We start from the raw sequence: 20,228 nt of genomic DNA on the forward strand, positions 1-20,228 counted from the left end.
CCGTTAAACGTGTGTCCGTTAAACGTGTCCGCTGAACATGCGTGTGTCCGTTGAACATGCGTGTCCGTTAAACGTGTGTCCGTTAAACGTGTCCGCTGAACATGCGTGTGTCCATTGAACATGCGTGTCCATTGAACATGCGTGTCCGCTGAACATGCGTGTGTCCGTTGAACATGCATGTCCATTGAACATGCGTGTGTCCGTTGAACATGCATGTCCATTGAACATGCGTGTCCGCTGAACATGCGTGTGTGTCCCCGTTGAACATGCGTGTGTGTGTCCTGGGACAGCAGATGAACATACAGAGGCTGCAGCAGGTCAGTGATACATTTTAATGTTTTTTCAGCTAACAGTGAAGCAGTAACAGGACAACAGTGAAAACATCCCCTCGTCGCATTTTGGTGTCCATGGTCTTTTCTGCACGTATTAAGAGAGAACAGCAAGGCTGCTGGAGACATCACAGCTTTATGGAGCATCCCTAACCCCCCACCTCCACCCCCTCCTCTATTCCCTTTCAAACATCAGGAGATCACCATGACGACCAGGAGGCGCTCCTCTCCTGCTTTCTTTCTTTTTTCTTTTTCTTTTGGACGAACAGAAAAATAAACATCGGCACCTCGGCAGGATGAAGAGATCTTTTTCTTTCTTTTAAGAACTTCCACAGGTGGTGAGAGAAACAACCGCTGCAGAAGGAAGCGGACGTCTGATGGCTCCACAGCAGAAGCCGACAGGTCAGCAGGTGACCTCTGACTGACTGAAGGTCAGTACGACGTCACCATGACTCCCTGTTTAAGGAGATATGTAGCTTTCATAACTCCGCTGTCTGTTTGTAGAGAATTGAGATTACACGTCTATGTCCAGATTGGGGGGGGGGGGTCTAAGGCTGGACTTCCTCAGCTAGACCTCAACTCGCACCACTGCTAGAGAGGGAGATGTCCGACAGCACTGAAAGCAACAGCAAGGCAAAGCTCATTTTTCTTCATTCATGGAGAAACAAACAGAAGGGACCAGCGGGCTCCTTCTCCAAGGCATCTCTCCGTCACCTCGTTTTAATGCCTGCACTGGACTCCTACTACATCTCCTCCGTTGTTTCTCCGCGCGGCTGCACACGTCCTGCTTTCTCCTCCCAGCTGGGACCGTTCAGACTGCAGCTCCTTAAAGGGTCAGCTCGCACAAACCCCGACAGAAACCAGGGCTCACTCATCTCTGATGGCAGGTAACTGTGCAGCTCATGTTGATTTAACCACAGATAAAGAGACAGAATGGAGTCCTGAACAATAACTTCAGGGAATATTTCTCATGTTTAAGTGGAAATTTGAAGGATTTAATCTAAAGTATCTGCAGGGAGGGTTCCCAACCCGTGGGTCGAGACCCACACACGGACAAAATGACAACTACCGCTCCGCTGCACACCTGCTCTGTGGGACCACTGGTATGTACTGATGTGTTCAGGTGTCGGGATCATATCGTTTACTGCAGATGTGTCTGTGTTGGTCAGTAAATTACAGGAAATGTCTCCATTTACAGTTTGTCCACCAGAGAGCGCTGATAGGTCGTAAAAGATAAAGTTCATATCTTGGCCAGGTTTGGGATGTTTCTGTTCATACAAAAGAGTAATAGCAGATTTAAAAAAAATGTATTTTAAAATATATTTTGAATCAGCTACATCCACAAGGATACCCGGAGGGCTGGGAGGTAAGTGAGGAGTAGTTTCAGGGTATTTGAGCGAGCTGCTCCTTTGGACGTTCAGCATGTAAACCAGCAGCTGTGAATACGGGAGGCTCAGATCATGTTCACAGACAGAAGGCAGCGGAAAGCATAAAAAAAAGGACACGCTACTGTCTAGTTTTCAGCTTCCTCCGTTCTGTTGGTCCTTTCTGACCGTGGAGCTCTGCAGGGAAACAACACACCAGATTCTGGAGGCTGATGGTCCAGAAACAAAAAATGTTCATGTGTTTTTGTGACTAGGGGGAGTGGAGAGGAAAGGCCAGATGCACAAGTAAACAGGCTGACGACACACTCACTCACATTATATTGGTCCCCATTGTAGTGCCCTTAAGGGTATAATAGTTTATTTAGCACTTAAAAGGATGGGTCCGTCTACAGACAGATAACTGCAAGCTGGTGTAAGGCTGGTAGTCATCAGGGGAGCACGAGGGCACCCAGAGTTATATCTGTGTATACTGACACACACACACACACACACACACACACACACACACACACACGTGCACGTACAGGAAGGCTCCTGAACCGCTGTACATGTAGCATCTTCCTCTGCACTCCTTCCACGTCCCTTGTTGTCATATTGTTGAGATTTCATGGCTCATTCAGTAAGAAAGCATAAACAAAGGGCTACATAAACATACACATTTGCATATAAATTATTGGCATTTTAATTATACTATGTCAGTACTAAGCTGGGGGCGAGGGAGAGAAAAAAAAGATTTAAAATGAAGTGAAAATCAGACCTGTTCAGCCTGTTTGTGTGTAACAACATCCCCACTGGTTCAACACATTCCACCGTTTGTAATCTCGCTCCAGCGAGCGGTTAAAAACGAGTTCAACGACGACGCCTTCGGCTCCACTTTCAGTTCTTTGCAAAGAAAAAATAACAAACAAGAAGCCTTCAACTGAAACTTAGAGTACAATCTGCTGTAATTTTTTTTACTGTACAAGTGTCAAAAATATCCAATGATTTCCGTCTGTGATGCTGATGGATGTGGGCTGAAGCACAGATGTCACAGATGTGCGTGGGGTCCAGATGTTGTCGTGTGCCTGGAGATCACGTCTCACGGTGTTTCAGAGCTACACGGGTCCAAATACAAAAGCAGAAATGTCCTCCGATTCCAGACTGAGGAAAAAGGTGAGTGAACGAGGAGAAGAGAGGTCGTCCGCCATCCTCACAGGATGTCTGAGGTTTTCCTCTTTAAGCCCCGCCCCCTTCAGGTGTGTGTCCTCTTTCTCTTGGAGAAATGCAGCAGTTTGTTCTGTGGGGTCGCATCTCAGTGGCTGGTGAGTTGATGAGGTTTGATAACGGTGTCTTCTCTACTTTTTTTTTAATTCCACAACTACGTGTGTCTGCGTGCGTGTGTGTGTCTGTGTGTGTGTGTCTGCATGTGTCTGTGTGTGTGTCTCTGTGTGTCTGCATGTGTCTCTGTGTGTCTGCATGTGTCTCTGTGTGTCTGTGTGTGTGTGTCTGCATGTGTCTCTGTGTGTGTGTCTCTGTGTGTCTGCATGTGTCTCTGTGTGTGTTTCTGTGTGTGTGTGTCTGCATGTGTCTCTGTGTGTGTGTCTCTGTGTGTGTGTGTCTGTGTGTGTGTGTGTGTGTCTGCATGTGTCTCTGTGTGTGTGTTTCTGTGTGTGTGTGTCTGCATGTGTGTGTGTCTCTGTGTGTGTGTCTGCGTGTGTGTGTGTTTTCTCACTTCATGTGCTCACCAGGCTAAAACCCACGTGTCGTGTTTTTTTGTTTTTTTTTCCTCCTCTCTCTCTTCCCTCATAAAAATCAGCCGAGACAGGGACGGGTGGGGCCGAGGCTCTGAGCCAATAGGAAAGCTTGGACCACCTCCTGCGTCTGCTGCGGCGTAGTGTTGACGTCCTCCAGCGCGTCGGCCACGGCGAACTGCCGGTCCCTCAGCCGGTTCCAGTTGGACAGTACGTTGTGGTATTCGAACACCTTCTCGTAGTTGCCCACCGAGTTGTAGAGCTTGATGAGGCCTCGGTAGTCGTACTCCAGCCCGCTGTAACCTTCTCCGAACAGCTTCTTACCTGAGGGGGCGGGGACACACCACATGGTTGGAATCCCATTGATAAACAAGTGGCTGATTAAATGATGTGTCATTCCACCCAAGAAATGCTTTAATAAATTGTTTAGGAGTAAATTGTCAAGTACAAATACCAATTTTTTTTTTTTATTTTAGCTTCTCAAATGTAAGAATTTACTTGTCAAATAAATGATAATGATAGGAAGTGAAGGTCTCTGTGTTTAGGATCGGGATGGGTCATGAAATCAAATCAAATTTGGGGTCGGGGGGGAATTTAATTATTTATTTGATTGTCGTCTTGTATTTAAAAATAATATATAGCTTTTCCTTAATTTTACCAAGTGGCAGTCAACCTCCAGTCTGGCACTTTGGCCATCGGTGCCTGTTTTTTTTTTTTAGCCAGAAGTGACCATATTTGGACGACCCGTGGAGGAGTGAGTGGCGGATCCGACTGGAAACCTGAGGACACTATGCCCTGCCCACTTATAGCCTGTCAATCAAACAGACATGCCATGAAACATACCTCTCTGAGGCCTAATATCTAATTAGTGATGGAAGTATTTTCAGATGGACTGCCAGAAATGACAACATTATGAAAAAAAATGATTGTCTTACAATTTGATGAGAAGTTGAATGGAGTCAGAGGGGGAATTTCAATCTAAGTCACCTATTGAATTGTATTAAGGCTTAAAGTTTTGCATGATTAAGGGCAGGGCAACTTTGAGTGACAGGTGGATGCTGTCACAGTTGGCTATCTGCCTGCAGGTCTCAGCCAATGACTGTCAACCATACAGAAAAATATTATTCAGCCTCCCTCAGCTCCGCCCACTTTAGGACGAGTCAGGAGTGAGGCGTAGTCGGGCACCGCTGACATGGCGTGTTGGCCTAGTAGGAGTTGGTTTACTGACCGATGGCGATGGAGCGCAGGTAGAGCCTCTCGGCGTCTTCATACTGGTTCATGTCGTAGTTATAGAGGGAGGCCAGGTGGCCCACAGACAGAGCCACCTCATAGTCCTCGTGGCCCAGTAGCTGCTCTTTGATCTGGATGGCTTTGATGTGCATCTCCTCCGCCTCCTGTTTACCGGGTTACACACACACACAACAACTTGTAAACACATGCAATGTTTAAGCTTTTCCAATAAATACAACATTTAACTTCTTTTCCACTGAAACAATCGGATTAAAAATGGTGACAATTTATTGTCTTTTAAAATATTACATACGTGTCCAGAGTCCGTTCAGCCTGGACTAAAATTACTCTCATAAAAGAACCAAATACACCCTCATTACATATACAGTCCTTTAACTGGAGCACAGCTTTAAACACTCAGTCTGTCACTCTGACTTCTGTCATGTGCTGGATTGGGCCGTGCAGGGTACCAGTGCAGCCCGGTCAGCTGATGAGAACCATGTAGACTACACAATCACAGATATTGGCATCTGGGTTCTGCGAAGGTCAGATCAGGTGGTTCAGAGCAGGAACAGATCAGACTGGCACATCCAGGAAACCCTCACCGTAGAGGTCAATTACTTTATAAATGACCCAAAAACTCCACGTAAAGTAAATGTGTGTCCACTTTGCTTGCCATCGAACAGACTCGATAGATAGAAAAATGTAATCAGATCCCTCTTAAGCTGGTGCTATAGCCCCACCTAATGGTCGGAGGTCCTCCGATGACCTCTAATTGGACCTTATTGGTGCTCCAGTCCTGCTTTACAAATAAGAGTTCCAGCTGACATCAGCATTGTGCTAACTAACTAACTACATTATAACCCACAGCGTCGTATTGTCTTCCCTTCTATAGAGCGGCGCCATAAAGACTTTCTATCACCATCTTATTTAGGGCATGACAGGGAAACAATTGGAAGACTGACATTTTTCACATAAATTTTGGTGGAACTACACAGCAACTCTTCAACATAACGTTAATATATAAACGGGTTGGTTTAAAGTAGAACTTTAGAGAAACCATTCCCGACTGTGTTCCTCCAGAGAGGGGCGTGGTGATGAGAGCTGGTCTGATGTGGAGGTCTTTAATCACTGTATGCTTTGAACACCGTGACTGTTTCAGCCTCACCGTACTTCATGCTGTGGCTACAATTACATTATGTATTAAATCATTACAAGTCAAGACACAACTGACAAAACACTGGTTTAATGTCTTAGTTTGCTGTTTCCATGGTTTCTTTTAATTGTGTAAGATTTCACACACCTTAAACTTCCTCATGGACTGGTAGAGGCGTCCCAGGTTGCCGTAGTGTTTGGCTGTCTGGACGTTGAACTCCCCGAAGGCCTTCTTGGCCAGCTGCAGTGAGGAGAGGTGCAGGTCATGGGCTTCCTGCAGGAGGCGCTCTTCTGTCTCTTTGTTGTGGCAGTCGATGGCGATTTCCTCCAGGATCAGAGCTGATGGGCACAAAGGACACGTGAGACGTGAGGAGGCGACGTACTGTATCGCTACGGACAACGCACGCGCGCGCACGCGCGCGCGCACACACACACACACACACACACACACACACACACACACACACACACACACTGAATCATCTTATCCAGTCAAGAAGAATTGGATTTAAAATCAAATAAAAACCTTGTAATTGTTGAAGTGAACAGAGGAACTGGGTCAGTTTACTGGCTGCACAAAAAAAAAATCCCTGAACAGCAACTGATAACGTGTGTCGATGTAAATGTCAGTTCCTGGAGTGCATCGTCAGCAGTGAACCGGTGTCTGAGTCACGGAGGCAGCTCGTCACCCCGACCTTTCACCGCAGCAACTCGCTCAGAACTTCAATACAGCTCTTCATTTGTGGAAATGAGTCTTTGGGTTTGGGAACCTGTTGCCTGAGGCTTGAACCTGCAGCTGTATGTGAGGAAGTATTCCTCGTTATGTCACCTGATGGACACCTGTGTTGCACGTGTTTGTGACTGCTTGTGATTTCACCGTGAACGTCTAATTTTGGGGAACAGAAAGAAGTCGCAGGGAGTCGAATCACGTGAACTACCAGTGGGTTGTTAAGGGCGGGAAACTCGTGTTTTCAACCCGCTGTCAGCGCGAGTGGTGTTGTGTTGGTGAAGCCAGTTGCCATGGCGACACAGTTCAGGTGGTTCACAGCGAATGTTCCCCTCAGGAGGTCCCAGTAGAACTCGGTGTTGACAGTCTGACTCTGAAACCCAGCTGGTGTCTCCTGAACCTGACGCTTCTTCTTCGGTCTGGGACGGTGAAGCTCCGCCCCCCTTGAAAACGTGATGTCATCAGAACACCTCCCCCGGCTCGTCGCTTCATCGTCGTAGACTTTCTGAAGCATTTAAAAACTTTTTGCTGACCGTTTCACGAGTTTGTCAGAAACTCTGATTTGCGCACTCTGCTCATATCCACCGTGAAATCCCAAACACACACAAAAGTGTGTGTAAGTCAGGTTTCTTATTGCTTCCCTCTGCACACAACAGCAGCAGTCCAGGAACGTTTTCAGTTTCCCCTCATATATATTAGGAACAAGGATCATTGAATTCCCCTTCGGACCACCCCGTTACTCTTGTCTTGAAGAGGAACCCCCCCCCCCCAGCATCTCCAACAGACTGGTCTTACCTTTGACTCTTTTGGAGGAGGCCAAGAGAAGATGGTCCTCAGGCAGAATGTGAGTGATGATGTCTATGGCACGTTCTGCATGGAATCTGAGAGACAAACATGTTCTGCGAATCACACTTGTCAGAAACTGGATCTCATTCAGCATAAACACTTCCAAGAATATCAAGTGTTTCCATTGGAGAAAGTTGTTTTGAAGCTCATACAGTCCAAAGAGGATCAGAGTCAGAGGTCACAGCGTTACCCAATTCTGAATCCGGGCCTTTGTGTACACGGAGAAGTGTCACAAAATGAATTCAATGTATGAAAAAACATCTCCCGCTCGACTCCAATTGATCTTTAAATCTAAATATTTGACGTGCAATTGCACATGCCTCGAAGCCTGCGGCCACATTACGTAAATACCAGCAGAGCGAGGAGGGACACGGACCCTCGCAGGGTGAGTCATGGTCTTGTGCTTCGTTTACAGGCAGCCCGTGTCCAATGTAATCAGCTGGCTGATGTAATGAGCAGACTTCAGTTTGTAAGATTCATTGTACTCACAGAGCGTTGTCAAATTTCCCAGAGCTGTACTGGTGCACGTAAGAGGAGTAAGCCAGGTCTTCGTGGGCCGTGGCAACGTGGATGTTCTTCCCCCCGAACACGGACTGTCGGATGTCCAGGGCCGTCTGAGACGTGGACAACAAGAGAGGCTTTAATCACATGAAAGGAACCAGAAAGAGGACTCACTCCTGCTGCCGGCGGCTCCACTTACCTGGTAAATAGCGACTGATTGGCATATGTTGTCTACATTTAATAAGTAAAATCCATAATCTAGCAGCGTGTCGGAGTACTTGGGATGCTTGTGTCCAAAATGTTCTCTGGAAGACACAAAATCCTAAAATCAGAATCCGTGACAACAAAGAGGAAAACAATGGAGTGTGAATGAGACGCAGCGGGTCACCTTGCTAGAAACACGGCATGTTTGATCAGCTGCTCTGCTTTCCTGAACTCCCTCTTCACCACGCAGGCCTACAGGGACACACCAACCAAACTTCACTCAGGGACAGCGACGCAGACACTGGACATCCCAATAGAGGCTTTATATCATGTTTTATTAGAAATAAAAAGGTCATCCGATCTGAGTGTTACCTTGGAGGCTTGTCGGAGGACATCAACTACAACTTTGACAGGCAGCCCCGGAGTAATTTCCTTCATAGCCTCTATACACCACCTGTATGCCTGAGAGCGGGACACGAGGAGAAGGCACACACACACACATTACTCACATCTAGTCATCTACAGGAGGGAAAGCATGTCAGGGTTAGTGAGTTAAACACACCTCATCGTAGTGGCTTTTGGCGAAGAGCAAGGCACAAAGCTCGCCGTACAGCGCTGCCTTGTTGGCCTGGTGGCCGTGTTTGGCGAGTTTGTCCATGTAAGACTGAGCGAGCTTGAAGGTCTCCTCGCCCAGGTGGTACTTACAGTTGCCGTTGCGGACATGAAGCAGCCTGAGGAGACGACAGAGGAGAGTTACACAACAATCGCAGGCGTGTGAGGATGTAAACACAGACCTCTGATTTAGTTACCGTTGACTACTGAGCTGTTATTAGAGCCTGACCAGACGGCAGGGCAGCCTGACTTTACTGGCCTATATTGGCCTATTCACACTGGATGCTTGGATTAATACAGAAATTATTGTCTTTGCGTTTTTTTATTTACTTATGATTATTTGTAATTGTTAAATTCTCTGTGAAATTTACAATTTAAATGTTCTGATGTCTTTTTGCACAATAAAGTTCATAAGCTGTAATATCCCTCACACCTCTGTCACAAGGATTTGATAACCACATTGTGGTTGACATAAATACCGGGATGTTTTTGAATTACTCATATTCGTCCTCAAAAATCGAGTATCTGATATAACTGTCCGATTAGCAAAGCTAAAGGAAGACAAACTGTTGGATTTGTTTCCTAACATGATTCAGTTTACCAAAGTTCATAAAATAGATGCATGTATACATGTCTTCTCTTAGGCTTATAAATGATGATTAAAAATAATGAAGAATCCATGTCAAATCTCAATAACCAGTAAAAAAAAAAACACAGGCAACATTTGAGATGCTACAATTAGACTGGATGAAATAATAAAATTATAAATCCTGAATCAAACTGTCAGTATTTAATTTTCTATCAGCTGATAATTCACTCGTTCCAGATCACCTGGATGAATGTGACATTGAACTGCTTCTGTTCTTCTGTCACTGACAGTTAGGAACCATTTCTGTTTCTTCTCTTTTAATAGAGAAAACAACTCTCACTATAAATCACTGAGTTGTTGTAAAGACAGGTAAATATGAGAAGAGCATATTCCCAGAGACTGACCTGACGCAGCACTCCACAGCCCGGAAGCAGTGGAGGACCTCGCTGTGGAGCGTGCAGAGCTGCAGGCACGACAGGAACACTTTCTCGGCATCTCCATACCAGCCAGCATCGGACAGGAAACCACCTGCGACCACAACCACATCAATCTGACTGGTGGAACAACACGGCACGAGTGCTTTCATACAACCTCCTTTCTAACTTTGTAATCTCACACCTGAGGTACTCGACAGAAGAAGAGAAAGTAGTGTCTCCGATTTGAACACAACAACCAGCAGCAGAGTTCAGTTATATGCAGGGACACGTGAAGTATTTCATGTGGACCGTCGGGCTCTGGCTCCTCACGGGGTCGTCCTGTCTTCAGTAATGGTGACAACCCCGATACAGCCAGCAAGCGCTGTGGTTATTAAAGTGTAGCGGCAGCCCAACAGGCTTTATCTCCGCATCTATTCAAACTGTGAACTGTGAGGCAGATAATATTACATCCCACAGTAGCATCAAATATCTTCTACAGAACCTTTGCCGGCTTCACAAAGACCCGGCCAGAGTAACCTGTGACGATAAAACCACGAACACTTATATTACCATCAGATATCATATCTGCTAAACACTGAGGTGAGCACTGATGTTCTTGCTTTGCAGCTGAACTACGGCCTGTGTGCATTTTTAAACAACAAGCCTTAATGTGGGTGTAGCCTGAGGCTCTCTCATCCACATGTACTGTAGCTGGACGCCGCCGCCACCATCCATGAGCTCCTGTAGACAACTGAGAGGTTTTTCAGGGACATAAAGCCTCTAGTCTCTTTCGTAGAGTACCTATGGTAGTAAAACATGTCGGGATTATTTAATTCATTAAAATTCCTCAGCCCTGATGACATTTTCCCTGAGGAGTTGTTTCAATTAGCAAAGCCCGTGATAAAATCACCGTGCGAAATGAACGGCCTCCACTAGAGCTGGTGATGATGTTTGTGTTTTTTTAAGAGTAATTTATAATCATGAAGTCATCGGGGACGTTTACCATTGATACCACTGATGTCAGTATGGACAAAAGAAAGTGTTAAAATATTCTGCTCCATTACATATCTTTGTCACAAGTGTCATAAAAAGTGCATGAAACAGATGTATATAATCTTTTGACCCTCTAACATCGATATCGGCCTCTAGCCTCCACGTCCTGACTCACAGTTTCTCTCTAACTGCATCTCTCAGGCCATCTGAAATTGTGATTTGAAAACCTTCCCTTCCTACTTACCGAGCACAAAGCCGAACTGGATGGCCTTCTCCTTGACGTGGGCATCCGACTCTGCGATGTAGGAGCAGCGGCGGCTGAAGGAGTTCGCCAGAACCGAGGCCACTTTCACACCGTGGTCCATCAGGGCCTGGAAACAGTGGTGCAGCAGGTGTCTGCAGGGAGGAGGACGCAGGAAGACGTCATGTCTCAATCACCAGGACATACAGCACACAAAAAACAAACACCAACAATACACCCAAGTTAAAGAGTGCTTGTCGGTGGTAAAGGCTGCACCAAACTATTTTATACCAACATTATAATCATAATTGTCCCCTTTTTATTCAGAACTATAAATGACTTTGTTAAACTGATGGAACTGAGAAGGAGAAGATTACAGGACTTTGTGACTCAACAGGTTGCAGCACCACAAAGAGGTAGTCAAAGCAATCAGTCACATTAGAGGATCACTTAATAAGTCAAATAAAAAGAAATCATTCAGTCAAGAAGTGAGTTATTACAACCCCAACTCCAAAAAGGTTTAAAATGTAAACAAAAACAGAATCAATGATTTGTATTTTAATGCAGATAGACCACAGACAATATATCAAATGTTGAAATTGAGAAATTGTATAATAAAATAAATGTTTATTTTGAATCTGATGCAGCAACACATCTCAAAACAGTTGTTCCAGGATCATGTTCACCACTGAGCTGCATCACCTCTTCTTTTAACAACACTCTGGAAACGTTTGGGAACTGAGGAGACCAGTTTCTGGAGTTTTGAAAGTGGTTGGACGTTGTTCTGCTGAAATAAACAAGACCTTCCCTGAAAGAGACGTCTGGATGGCAGCATATGTTGCTCCAAAACCTGAATATGTCATTCAGCATTAATGCTTCCTTCCAGATGTTCAAGCTACCCATGCCGTGTGCACTAATGCATCCCTGTACCATCACAGATGCTGGCTTTAGAACTGAGCTGATAACAAGCTGGATGGTCCCTCTCCTCTTTAACCTGGAGGATGCAGCGTCCATGATTTCCAAACAGAACCTCAGATTGTGATCCATCAGACCTCAGGACAGTTGTCCACTTCACCTCAGTCCATCTTCAATGATCTCGGTCCAGAGAAGGCGGCGGTGTTTCTGGATCATGTTTCTATCTGGTTTCTTCTTTGGAGAGTTTTAACCTGCATTTGTGGACGCAGCGATGAACTGTGTTCACAGACGATGGTTTTCACAAGTGTTCCTGAGCCCATGCAGTGATTTCCACTCCAGAATAGTGTGTTTTTAATGCAGTGCTGCCTGAGGGCCCGAAGATCACCACCATCCAATATTGGTTTACAGCCTTGTCCCTTGTGTTCAGAGATTTCTCCAGATTCTCTGAATCTTTTAATGATATTATGAACCGTAGACGATGAAATCCACTAATTCTTTGTAGTTTTACGTTGAGGAACATTATTCTTAGATTGTTGAACTATTTTCCAACACAGTCTTTCAGAGAGTGGTGAACCTCTCCCTTTTTTTTTTTGCATTACACAACTTTTCCATCTTTTCTTGAACCTGTCTCAACTTTTTTTTAGATGTGTTGCTGCATCAAATTCAAAATAAGCACATATTTTTCATAAAACAATCAAATTTCTCCATTTCAACATGTTAGCTTTGGTCTATTTGCAATTAAATATAGGTTTATGAGATTTACAAATCCTTGCCATCTGTTTTTATTCACATTTTACACAGCTTCCCAACTTTTTCAGAAACAGGGTTTTAATCGGGCCGCATAAAACAAAACATCCAGATCTGCATAATAACTTTAAAGTCTAATTTATTCTGACAAAATAAGTCATTGATAACCATTGACAACCAGCTGTTTCGTAACAGGTTCAGCGAACACCGTCTCAACACACAGCTCGGGCCCTCCATGTTCTTACCTTTTGTCTGAAGCCCGCAGCACTTTAGCGAACACCTCCAGCTCACAGAACTCTCCTCCCAGCTGGCAGAGCCGGCCCTGCTGGTAAAGCTGACACAGATGGAGATAAGGTGAGCGTGGACACCCGCTGACAGCAAGACGTCAACTCTTCCATCACACGCTCAAACAACGAGTATACGGGTCATAACTCATCTAATCTGATATGGAGGTGGAGCCAGAACATGTGAGCAGCAGTGTTTGATCTGAGACCACCATAGTGGTGTTTCCCTTCTATTTGGGGTGTTTTTAGAGAAGCTCTAACAATGCTGTCTGCTGTTCAGGAGTTTAAACAAAAAAAGTTGCTGATGTCTAGTCTGTCATCAAAACACAGAGCTGAGTTGTTCGATGCAGTCTGTCTGTGGGATCGCTACCGGTCACAGCTGGGTCTCCTCGTCTGCGGCTGTAGCGTCAGACCGATGTCACATGATGTGAGATGTACATAAAATCGTGAAATGTTTTAATATTCGACTGTGCTGTCCAGAGATGTGGTCGCCTGGCCGTGATGTGACGGTTGGTGGGAACCCATACGTGTTGTCTGCTGAAGGTTGCATCATGTTATCAGGTGTTTCCAGACAGGATCAAGAGGGGCGGACACGGAAATATCTATAACCTGACTGGACGTATAAGCGTGAAACTGCAGAATGACTGGAAACAACTGGTGACACACTGACTTTTAGATTTAGTCTAATTTGGATGAAGACGCCTGCCATAGTCAGCCCCAGCCGTCTTGTGTTCAGCGGTCATTAGGAAATGTTAGCGTGCTACAATGCTGGTGAACATTAAACCTGCTAAACAGGTGCAGCAGTGTGAGCGTGTTAGCATTGTGATGTTAGCGTTGAACTGAAATGTTACAGGCTCAGAGGGCAACCGCCCGGCGTGATTGACCTTTTCCATGCGTGCCCGGGGGAACGTGCGTCCTCCAGTATGTGACGGGCCTCGATGCTGAGACGCCATCCAATCGGCTTCCTGGCTTCCGTCATGTGGATCGGGACTGGAAGGACGCCCAGTTCAGCTCTCCACTCAGGTGAATTTAAAATGCATCCAGGCAACCGAGCTGCCATACATTTAGTGAGCACTGCCCAGTTTGATAATCAGTACTGCTGACCAGGCGAAGGCTACAAACAGACATGAGGTCACCAGCTGCCGGGGACGAGCCCGGGAGGATCAACCTGTTTCAGGTGGACGTCTTTACGGTTTGTCGTAGTTTCAGCTTCCTGAGAAACGTGTCAGATCGTCAGTGTCTTCAACAGCAGTGGTGAAAGAGGGATTCAGGTCCTTTACTGAAGTACCAATACAACGATGGTAAAGTACGAGATTACAAGTACAGCTCCTGCATGAAAAACTCTTCTTTAAGTAAAAGTAAGGGTGTTTTTATTAGCAGTAAATTGTGGTTCAAGTATTCAAGTAAAAGTCCCGGTTTGGTCCCTCAAGCTGATATATAATTATATGTGATTATGAATATTGATCAGCATGTTACAGTTGGAGCTGCTCTGAACTACTTCCTGTCCAGTTTTCTATCCGGAGACAACAGATCAACGTGAAGATGATTACTGGGAGAAGAGAGAAGAACAAACAAAGTTCTGATCCACAAATCTGTTCTCAGGTTTTGAACCGTTTTCTCTAGATATTTGAACATTCATTGAAAAGGAACCAGGTGAGAAGTTTAGAGGGGAAAATGTCTGTTTGATGAAGCTGTTAACAACTCGGAGACATCTGAACTGAGTCTGACGACACGCTGCTGTTGGTTTCACCTTGAACTGTGTTGTAGTTTAAAACGATTGCTATATTATAATCCATTGTGTCAAATCCTCATCTGAAATGAAGCTGTCAGATAAATGTGGAGAAGAAAGTTTGATATGAATAATAACTTTGTCACTCGTGTTGCAGCTGAAACAATGAAAAGCTGAGACTTGTGTTAACCGTCTCACACCAACTGGTCCCATGTGGGTCAGAAACACATTCAGGAGAGCTGCAGGGTCGTTTACTCTGCTTACGACCACATTATGATATAACATCTACCAAGACGACGTGAATGCATGAAAACCAGACATTTCATGTTAACTGGTAGTGAAATGAAATCCAGTTCTGTGAATTTGACACTGATGTGCTCATTGATAAAAAACCTGCAGTCTTTAAAAGTAAAACAAAAACTGGCTTAAGTGACTTTCTTAATCATGTTATTGAAACCTACGACTGAGGACAGAGAGTTCATGTCCTGGGTGGGTTTCTTCTGGGAACTGGCTCCTTCCAGCCCTGTGAGGGGGAGGTCACTGTGTTTTCCTTTGTTTCCAGGAGACCATGCTGTAACAGGGATCCTACCCACCAAGTGTTTTCATCACATATTAAAGAACTCACAAACAGACAATCAGAAGAACCTGCCCTTTAACTTTGGTACGTAAGTGTCGATCATAACGCCGCCCTCCATCCATCCAACAGGTCCAATATTTGACTCAATCACCTATTGGAAACACTCCTTTTTCCATTTTTGTTGTTTTCCTACTAAAATCCACAGCTGGTAATACAAACACTGGATTACTGAAGTGATGACAACGGTTCACAAAGAGGGTTTTAAGGCCACCGGGTTCGCTGCAAGTTCTCCAAACCTGTCCCTCAGTGAACTGGCCCTGCTAATCATCACATGTGACTATGATCCTTAAATTAAAATAATCCCTTTTCCATCTGATAATCCTGACAAGTGTGCGGTGAGCCCGAACCCTTCACGTCCCTCCTGCACACGCACCAACCTTCATTTCACTCGGCGTCTTTGTCTTAAGACATGTTTTCTTTTCGTGCGTGTGCTCTGATAGTGAGAGACACACATGCACATGTTGAGAGGAGGAAGGGAGGTGGTCTTCTTCACACACACACACACACACACACACACACACACACACACACACACACTCACTCACTCACTCACTCACTCACACACACACACACACACACACACACACACACACACACACACACACACACACACACACACACACACCTCCCGTCCATCCGTCCGTCCATCACTGTTTTAATGCAGCTGAAGTGGAGAAACTGTTTTGTCTCACATTGATTGTGAAGCAGACTTCAGGTTGAGGACAGCTGCTGTGGCGTTGATCTGTGCCATGCTGACATTTGAACAGCGTGATGAGTGGGTAAATTACCCCCCAACCCCCCGCTGCTTGGAGGCAATGTGTGGTGATCATAATTTAACAGATATTCAGACCTCTATGTGACAGAAAGGACCTGACGATGACTGACTTTCTGTCTGCGAGCAGACTCACGGGATCAGAGTGAACTGAGCACATTTTAACACTTCACACTCAAACACTGACAGTCACGAAGGATGTTATTCATTTTATTACATATATATTTTAGCATGCCGTGGGTGGGGGCATTAAAACAGCTTCTAGTTTCACCAAATCAAATTGAAGTATTTGTAATAATACGCAGTGAATGACAACATAAGATCCAGGTGGACGTGACCTTTTCTAGGCATGTTGAAGAACAGATGTCATGTCTGTGTGCATGACCTCAGCATGTTTGATTTTTAAATCCTGACTTTTCATCACTGAAAAGCAGTTTTTGACGTTTCATTTCAAATGTGACATTCAGCAAACTAAATGTGGCAGAAAACAAAACGAGCTGTTTTTAAAGTCTGAGCTGGTCTGTGTTTGCTGTCTTCTGGGGAAAGAGAAACCCAAACAGGGATGTATTGAAAGCAGCGTGTCTGCCTCTGTAAGAAACACCAACCTGACTGGAAACCAAGAGGTCACAGATCTGAACCACCAAGGAAACCAACAGGTCACACAGATCTGAACCACCAAGGAAACCAAGAGGCCACAGATCTGAACCACCAAGGAAACCAAGAGGTCACAGATCTGAACCACCAAGGAAACCAAGAGGTCACACAGATCTGAACCACCAAGGAAACCAAGAGGTCACACAGATCTGAACCACCAAGGAAACCAAGAGACCACAGATCTGAACCACCAAGGAAACCAAGAGGTCACAGATCTGAACCACCCAGGAAACCAAGAGGTCACAGATCTGAACCACCAAGGAAACCAAGAGGTCACACAGATCTGAACCACCAAGGAAACCAAGAGGTCACACAGATCTGAACCACCAAGGAAACCAAGAGGCCACAGATCTGAACCACCAAGGAAACCAAGAGGCCACACAGATCTGAACCACCAAGGAAACCAAGAGGCCACACAGATCTGAACCACCAAGGAAACCAAGAGGTCACACAGATCTGAACCACCAAGGAAACCAAGAGGCCACACAGATCTGAACCACCAAGGAAACCAAGAGGTCACACAGATCTGAACCACCAAGGAAACCAAGAGGTCACACAGATCTGAACCACCAAGGAAACCAACAGGTCACAGATCTGAACCACCAAGGAAACCAAGAGGTCACAGATCTGAACCACCAAGGAAACCAAGAGGTCACAGATCTGAACCACCAAGGAAACCAAGAGGTCACACAGATCTGAACCACCAAGGAAACCAAGAGGTCACACAGATCTGAACCACCAAGGAAACCAAGAGGTCACACAGATCTGAACCACCAAGGAAACCAAGAGGTCACACAGATCTGAACCACCACCACAGATCTGAACCACCAAGGAAACCAAGAGGTCACACAGATCTGAACCACCAAGGAAACCAACAGGTCACACAGATCTGAACCACCAAGGAAACCAACAGGTCACACAGATCTGAACCACCAAGGAAACCAACAGGTCACACAGATCTGAACCACCAAGGAAACCAACAGGTCACACAGATCTGAACCACCAAGGAAACCAAGAGGTCACACAGATCTGAACCACCAAGGAAACCAACAGGTCACACAGATCTGAACCACCAAGGAAACCAACAGGTCACACAGATCTGAACCACCAAGGAAACCAACAGGTCACAGATCTGAACCACCAAGGAAACCAAGAGGTCACACAGATCTGAACCACCAAGGAAACCAACAGGTCACACAGATCTGAACCACCAAGGAAACCAACAGGTCACACAGATCTGAACCACCAAGGAAACCAACAGGTCACACAGATCTGAACCACCAAGGAAACCAACAGGTCACAGATCTGAACCACCAAGGAAACCAAGAGGTCACACAGATCTGAACCACCAAGGAAACCAACAGGTCACACAGATCTGAACCACCAAGGAAACCAACAGGTCACACAGATCTGAACCACCAAGGAAACCAACAGGTCACACAGATCTGAACCACCAAGGAAACCAACAGGTCACAGATCTGAACCACCAAGGAAACCAACAGGCCACAGATCTGAACCACCAAGGAAACCAAGAGGCCACAGATCTGAACCACCAAGGAAACCAACAGGTCACACAGATCTGAACCACCAAGGAAACCAACAGGTCACAGATCTGAACCACCAAGGAAACCAAGAGGTCACACAGATCTGAACCACCAAGGAAACCAACAGGTCACACAGATCTGAACCACCAAGGAAACCAACAGGTCACAGATCTGAACCACCAACCACCGGAAACAGTCCGAGACGAGTCGGCGACCCGCTCCTGGTCCGAGGGGACGAGCAGCGGGTCGCCGTCCTTTATGGGTCTGACTCAAGACAAGGCTACGAATCAGACATGAACACGGGCCAACTCGGGCTGTGGAGAACAAGTAGGCGAGGTTGAGCTTGTTCTGAGAGAACCGGACCACCTCGGAGCCTGTTTCTGGTCTTCAGCTGGGTAACGTTGTCGATATGGAGCTAGCGTTAGCAGGTTAGCAGCTGATCGCTGAAACGGGCTCCGGACGGCTGCCAGGACCCTCCGGAGCCTCTCGGCGGGGGAAGCTTACCTTGTAATAGACATCGAACTGGATGTTTTCCGGGAGCGAGCGTATGTCCCTTCTTGAGCGGCTGTAGTTGTCCACCACGGCCGAGATAGCGGTGTTGTACAGTGTTTCTGGGATCCATTCGAGCTCCACCGCAGCCATGTTGTTTTCCCTCTCCAAAAAGCAGCCAGCAGCTACAGCCCTCCCCAGCCCTCCCCAGCTCTCCCCAGCCCTCCCCAGCTCTCTCCAGCCCTCCCCTCCCCCAGCTCTCCCCCAGCTCTCCCTACAGTCAACACCTCACTGCGATCAAGCCGCGTCCTCCGCGGGTCCTCATACAACCTCCGCTGTGTGTCGAGCCCGTAAAACACTCGCGCTGTCCGCAGGTCAGTGTGCGCTGCGGTCGTAGAGACGCTGTTGAGTTTCCATCTTTCTCCTTCATCTCCGACGACACCCCCCCTCCTCCTCCTCCCCCTCTTCCTCCCCCTCCCCCTCCTTTTCCTCCCCCCTCCTCCCCCCCCCCGGCCCGACGCACACGTCCACGGGCGCTGACGCAGTGACGTCATTGTGCAGTCAATGAAAAAAAAAAAAAAAAACGCTTTTTCTGCTGAAATAAGAAAATAGTCTGATTTTGTGCGAAGGTTTTAACATGAGCGAATGGAAACGGTGTTTGTTAGAGATGTGATTTATTGACTGGTGGTTTCTTTCACCTGAGACCACGAACTCTGCCTAAATCTGCCTAATTGGACATATTTACATACAAAGAAACAGACACCCGTACACAATAAACACATGAACAATTCTCCTCAAGATCTAAATACTCCATATTTATCTACATAAGAAAGGAGTTACACCAGTTATTGTGTATGTAAAGAGTTCATGTCTGACACCATGATTCTATTTAACTTCATGCCAAATCTTTTATCATAAATGATGTTATCTTAACGAAAGTTCAATCTGTGAAAAATGTCCATGAATTTTAAAATATGTCAAAACTTCTTTGTCCTCCTTTTGCATTCGACCTGCATGGACTCCCCCGGTTTGTTCAAACCTGATAAGACGTGTTATCACGGCAGAATGTGTCCAAAGAGCTTCTTGTCCTGTCAGGACAGTGTCTCTCTGAGTGTTCTCCATAAAGGTTGTTTGGGGTCAAAGGTCAGGTGAGTGTGGAGGAGAGTCCACGACAGTCAGCCCTCCTCGGCCTCCTTCGGTCTTCATGTGGTTCTTCAGATCTCTGAGGTGTGTTCGGGCTCGTCGTCCTGCTGCAGTATGAATCCTTCTCCACCCAGATCGAACCAGAGGGTGGAGCGTCTCTGGAGGACGGAGCGCTGCTTCTCCTCGCTGAGGGTGGAGTCCATTCAGCTCCAGAGAACCAGAACCATCAGAACCTGAGTGTTTCACTGTGGGTCTGATCCACGGTCTCCTGTTGGTCTCCTTCCTGTACATCCACCCTCTGGTACTGACGCTGCCCCGTTAGAAACCTTCAGTACAGCCATGATGGGACTCTGAGA

At 46.1% G+C, this 20,228-nt stretch overlaps 1 protein-coding gene across 1 annotated transcript; it reads right to left on the reverse strand.

Moving 5' to 3' along the window:
• Positions 1–3,350: 3,350 nt before the first annotated feature.
• On the reverse strand, positions 3,351–18,925 carry appbp2 (amyloid beta precursor protein (cytoplasmic tail) binding protein 2). Its single transcript, XM_069722748.1, has 13 exons — positions 18,745–18,925; positions 12,866–12,954; positions 10,962–11,113; positions 9,713–9,836; positions 8,670–8,838; positions 8,480–8,569; positions 8,292–8,359; positions 8,103–8,208; positions 7,892–8,016; positions 7,352–7,437; positions 5,978–6,168; positions 4,673–4,838; positions 3,351–3,768 (listed from the first exon to the last, which is right to left on the reverse strand). The coding sequence occupies exons 1-13, from the start codon at positions 18,880–18,882 to the stop codon at positions 3,506–3,508; spliced, it is 1,767 nt and encodes a 588-aa protein (XP_069578849.1). The 5' UTR covers positions 18,883–18,925; the 3' UTR covers positions 3,351–3,505.
• Positions 18,926–20,228: the final 1,303 nt, after the last annotated feature.

The sequence above is a fragment of the Brachyistius frenatus genome, unplaced genomic scaffold (assembly GCF_029030835.1).
Source record: "Brachyistius frenatus isolate BFR_SWC_R1_liver_20210118 unplaced genomic scaffold, ASM2903083v1 Contig_303, whole genome shotgun sequence".
Lineage (NCBI taxonomy): Eukaryota > Metazoa > Chordata > Actinopteri > Embiotocidae > Brachyistius > Brachyistius frenatus.

What these genes read in the sequence shown, in the direction of transcription:
- appbp2 (XM_069722748.1), bottom strand. Translation starts at nt 18,882, where the DNA reads ATGGCTGCGGTGGAGCTCGAATGGATCCCAGAAACACTGTACAACACC. An exon ending in TCCTCCGACAAGCCTCCAAG is followed by an intron (nt 8,360 to 8,479) that starts GTAACACTCAGA and finishes GTGTCCCTGTAG; the next exon opens with GCCTGCGTGGTGAAGAGGGA. An exon ending in AATCAGTCGCTATTTACCAG is followed by an intron (nt 8,017 to 8,102) that starts GTAAGTGGAGCC and finishes TCCACGTCTCAG; the next exon opens with ACGGCCCTGGACATCCGACA.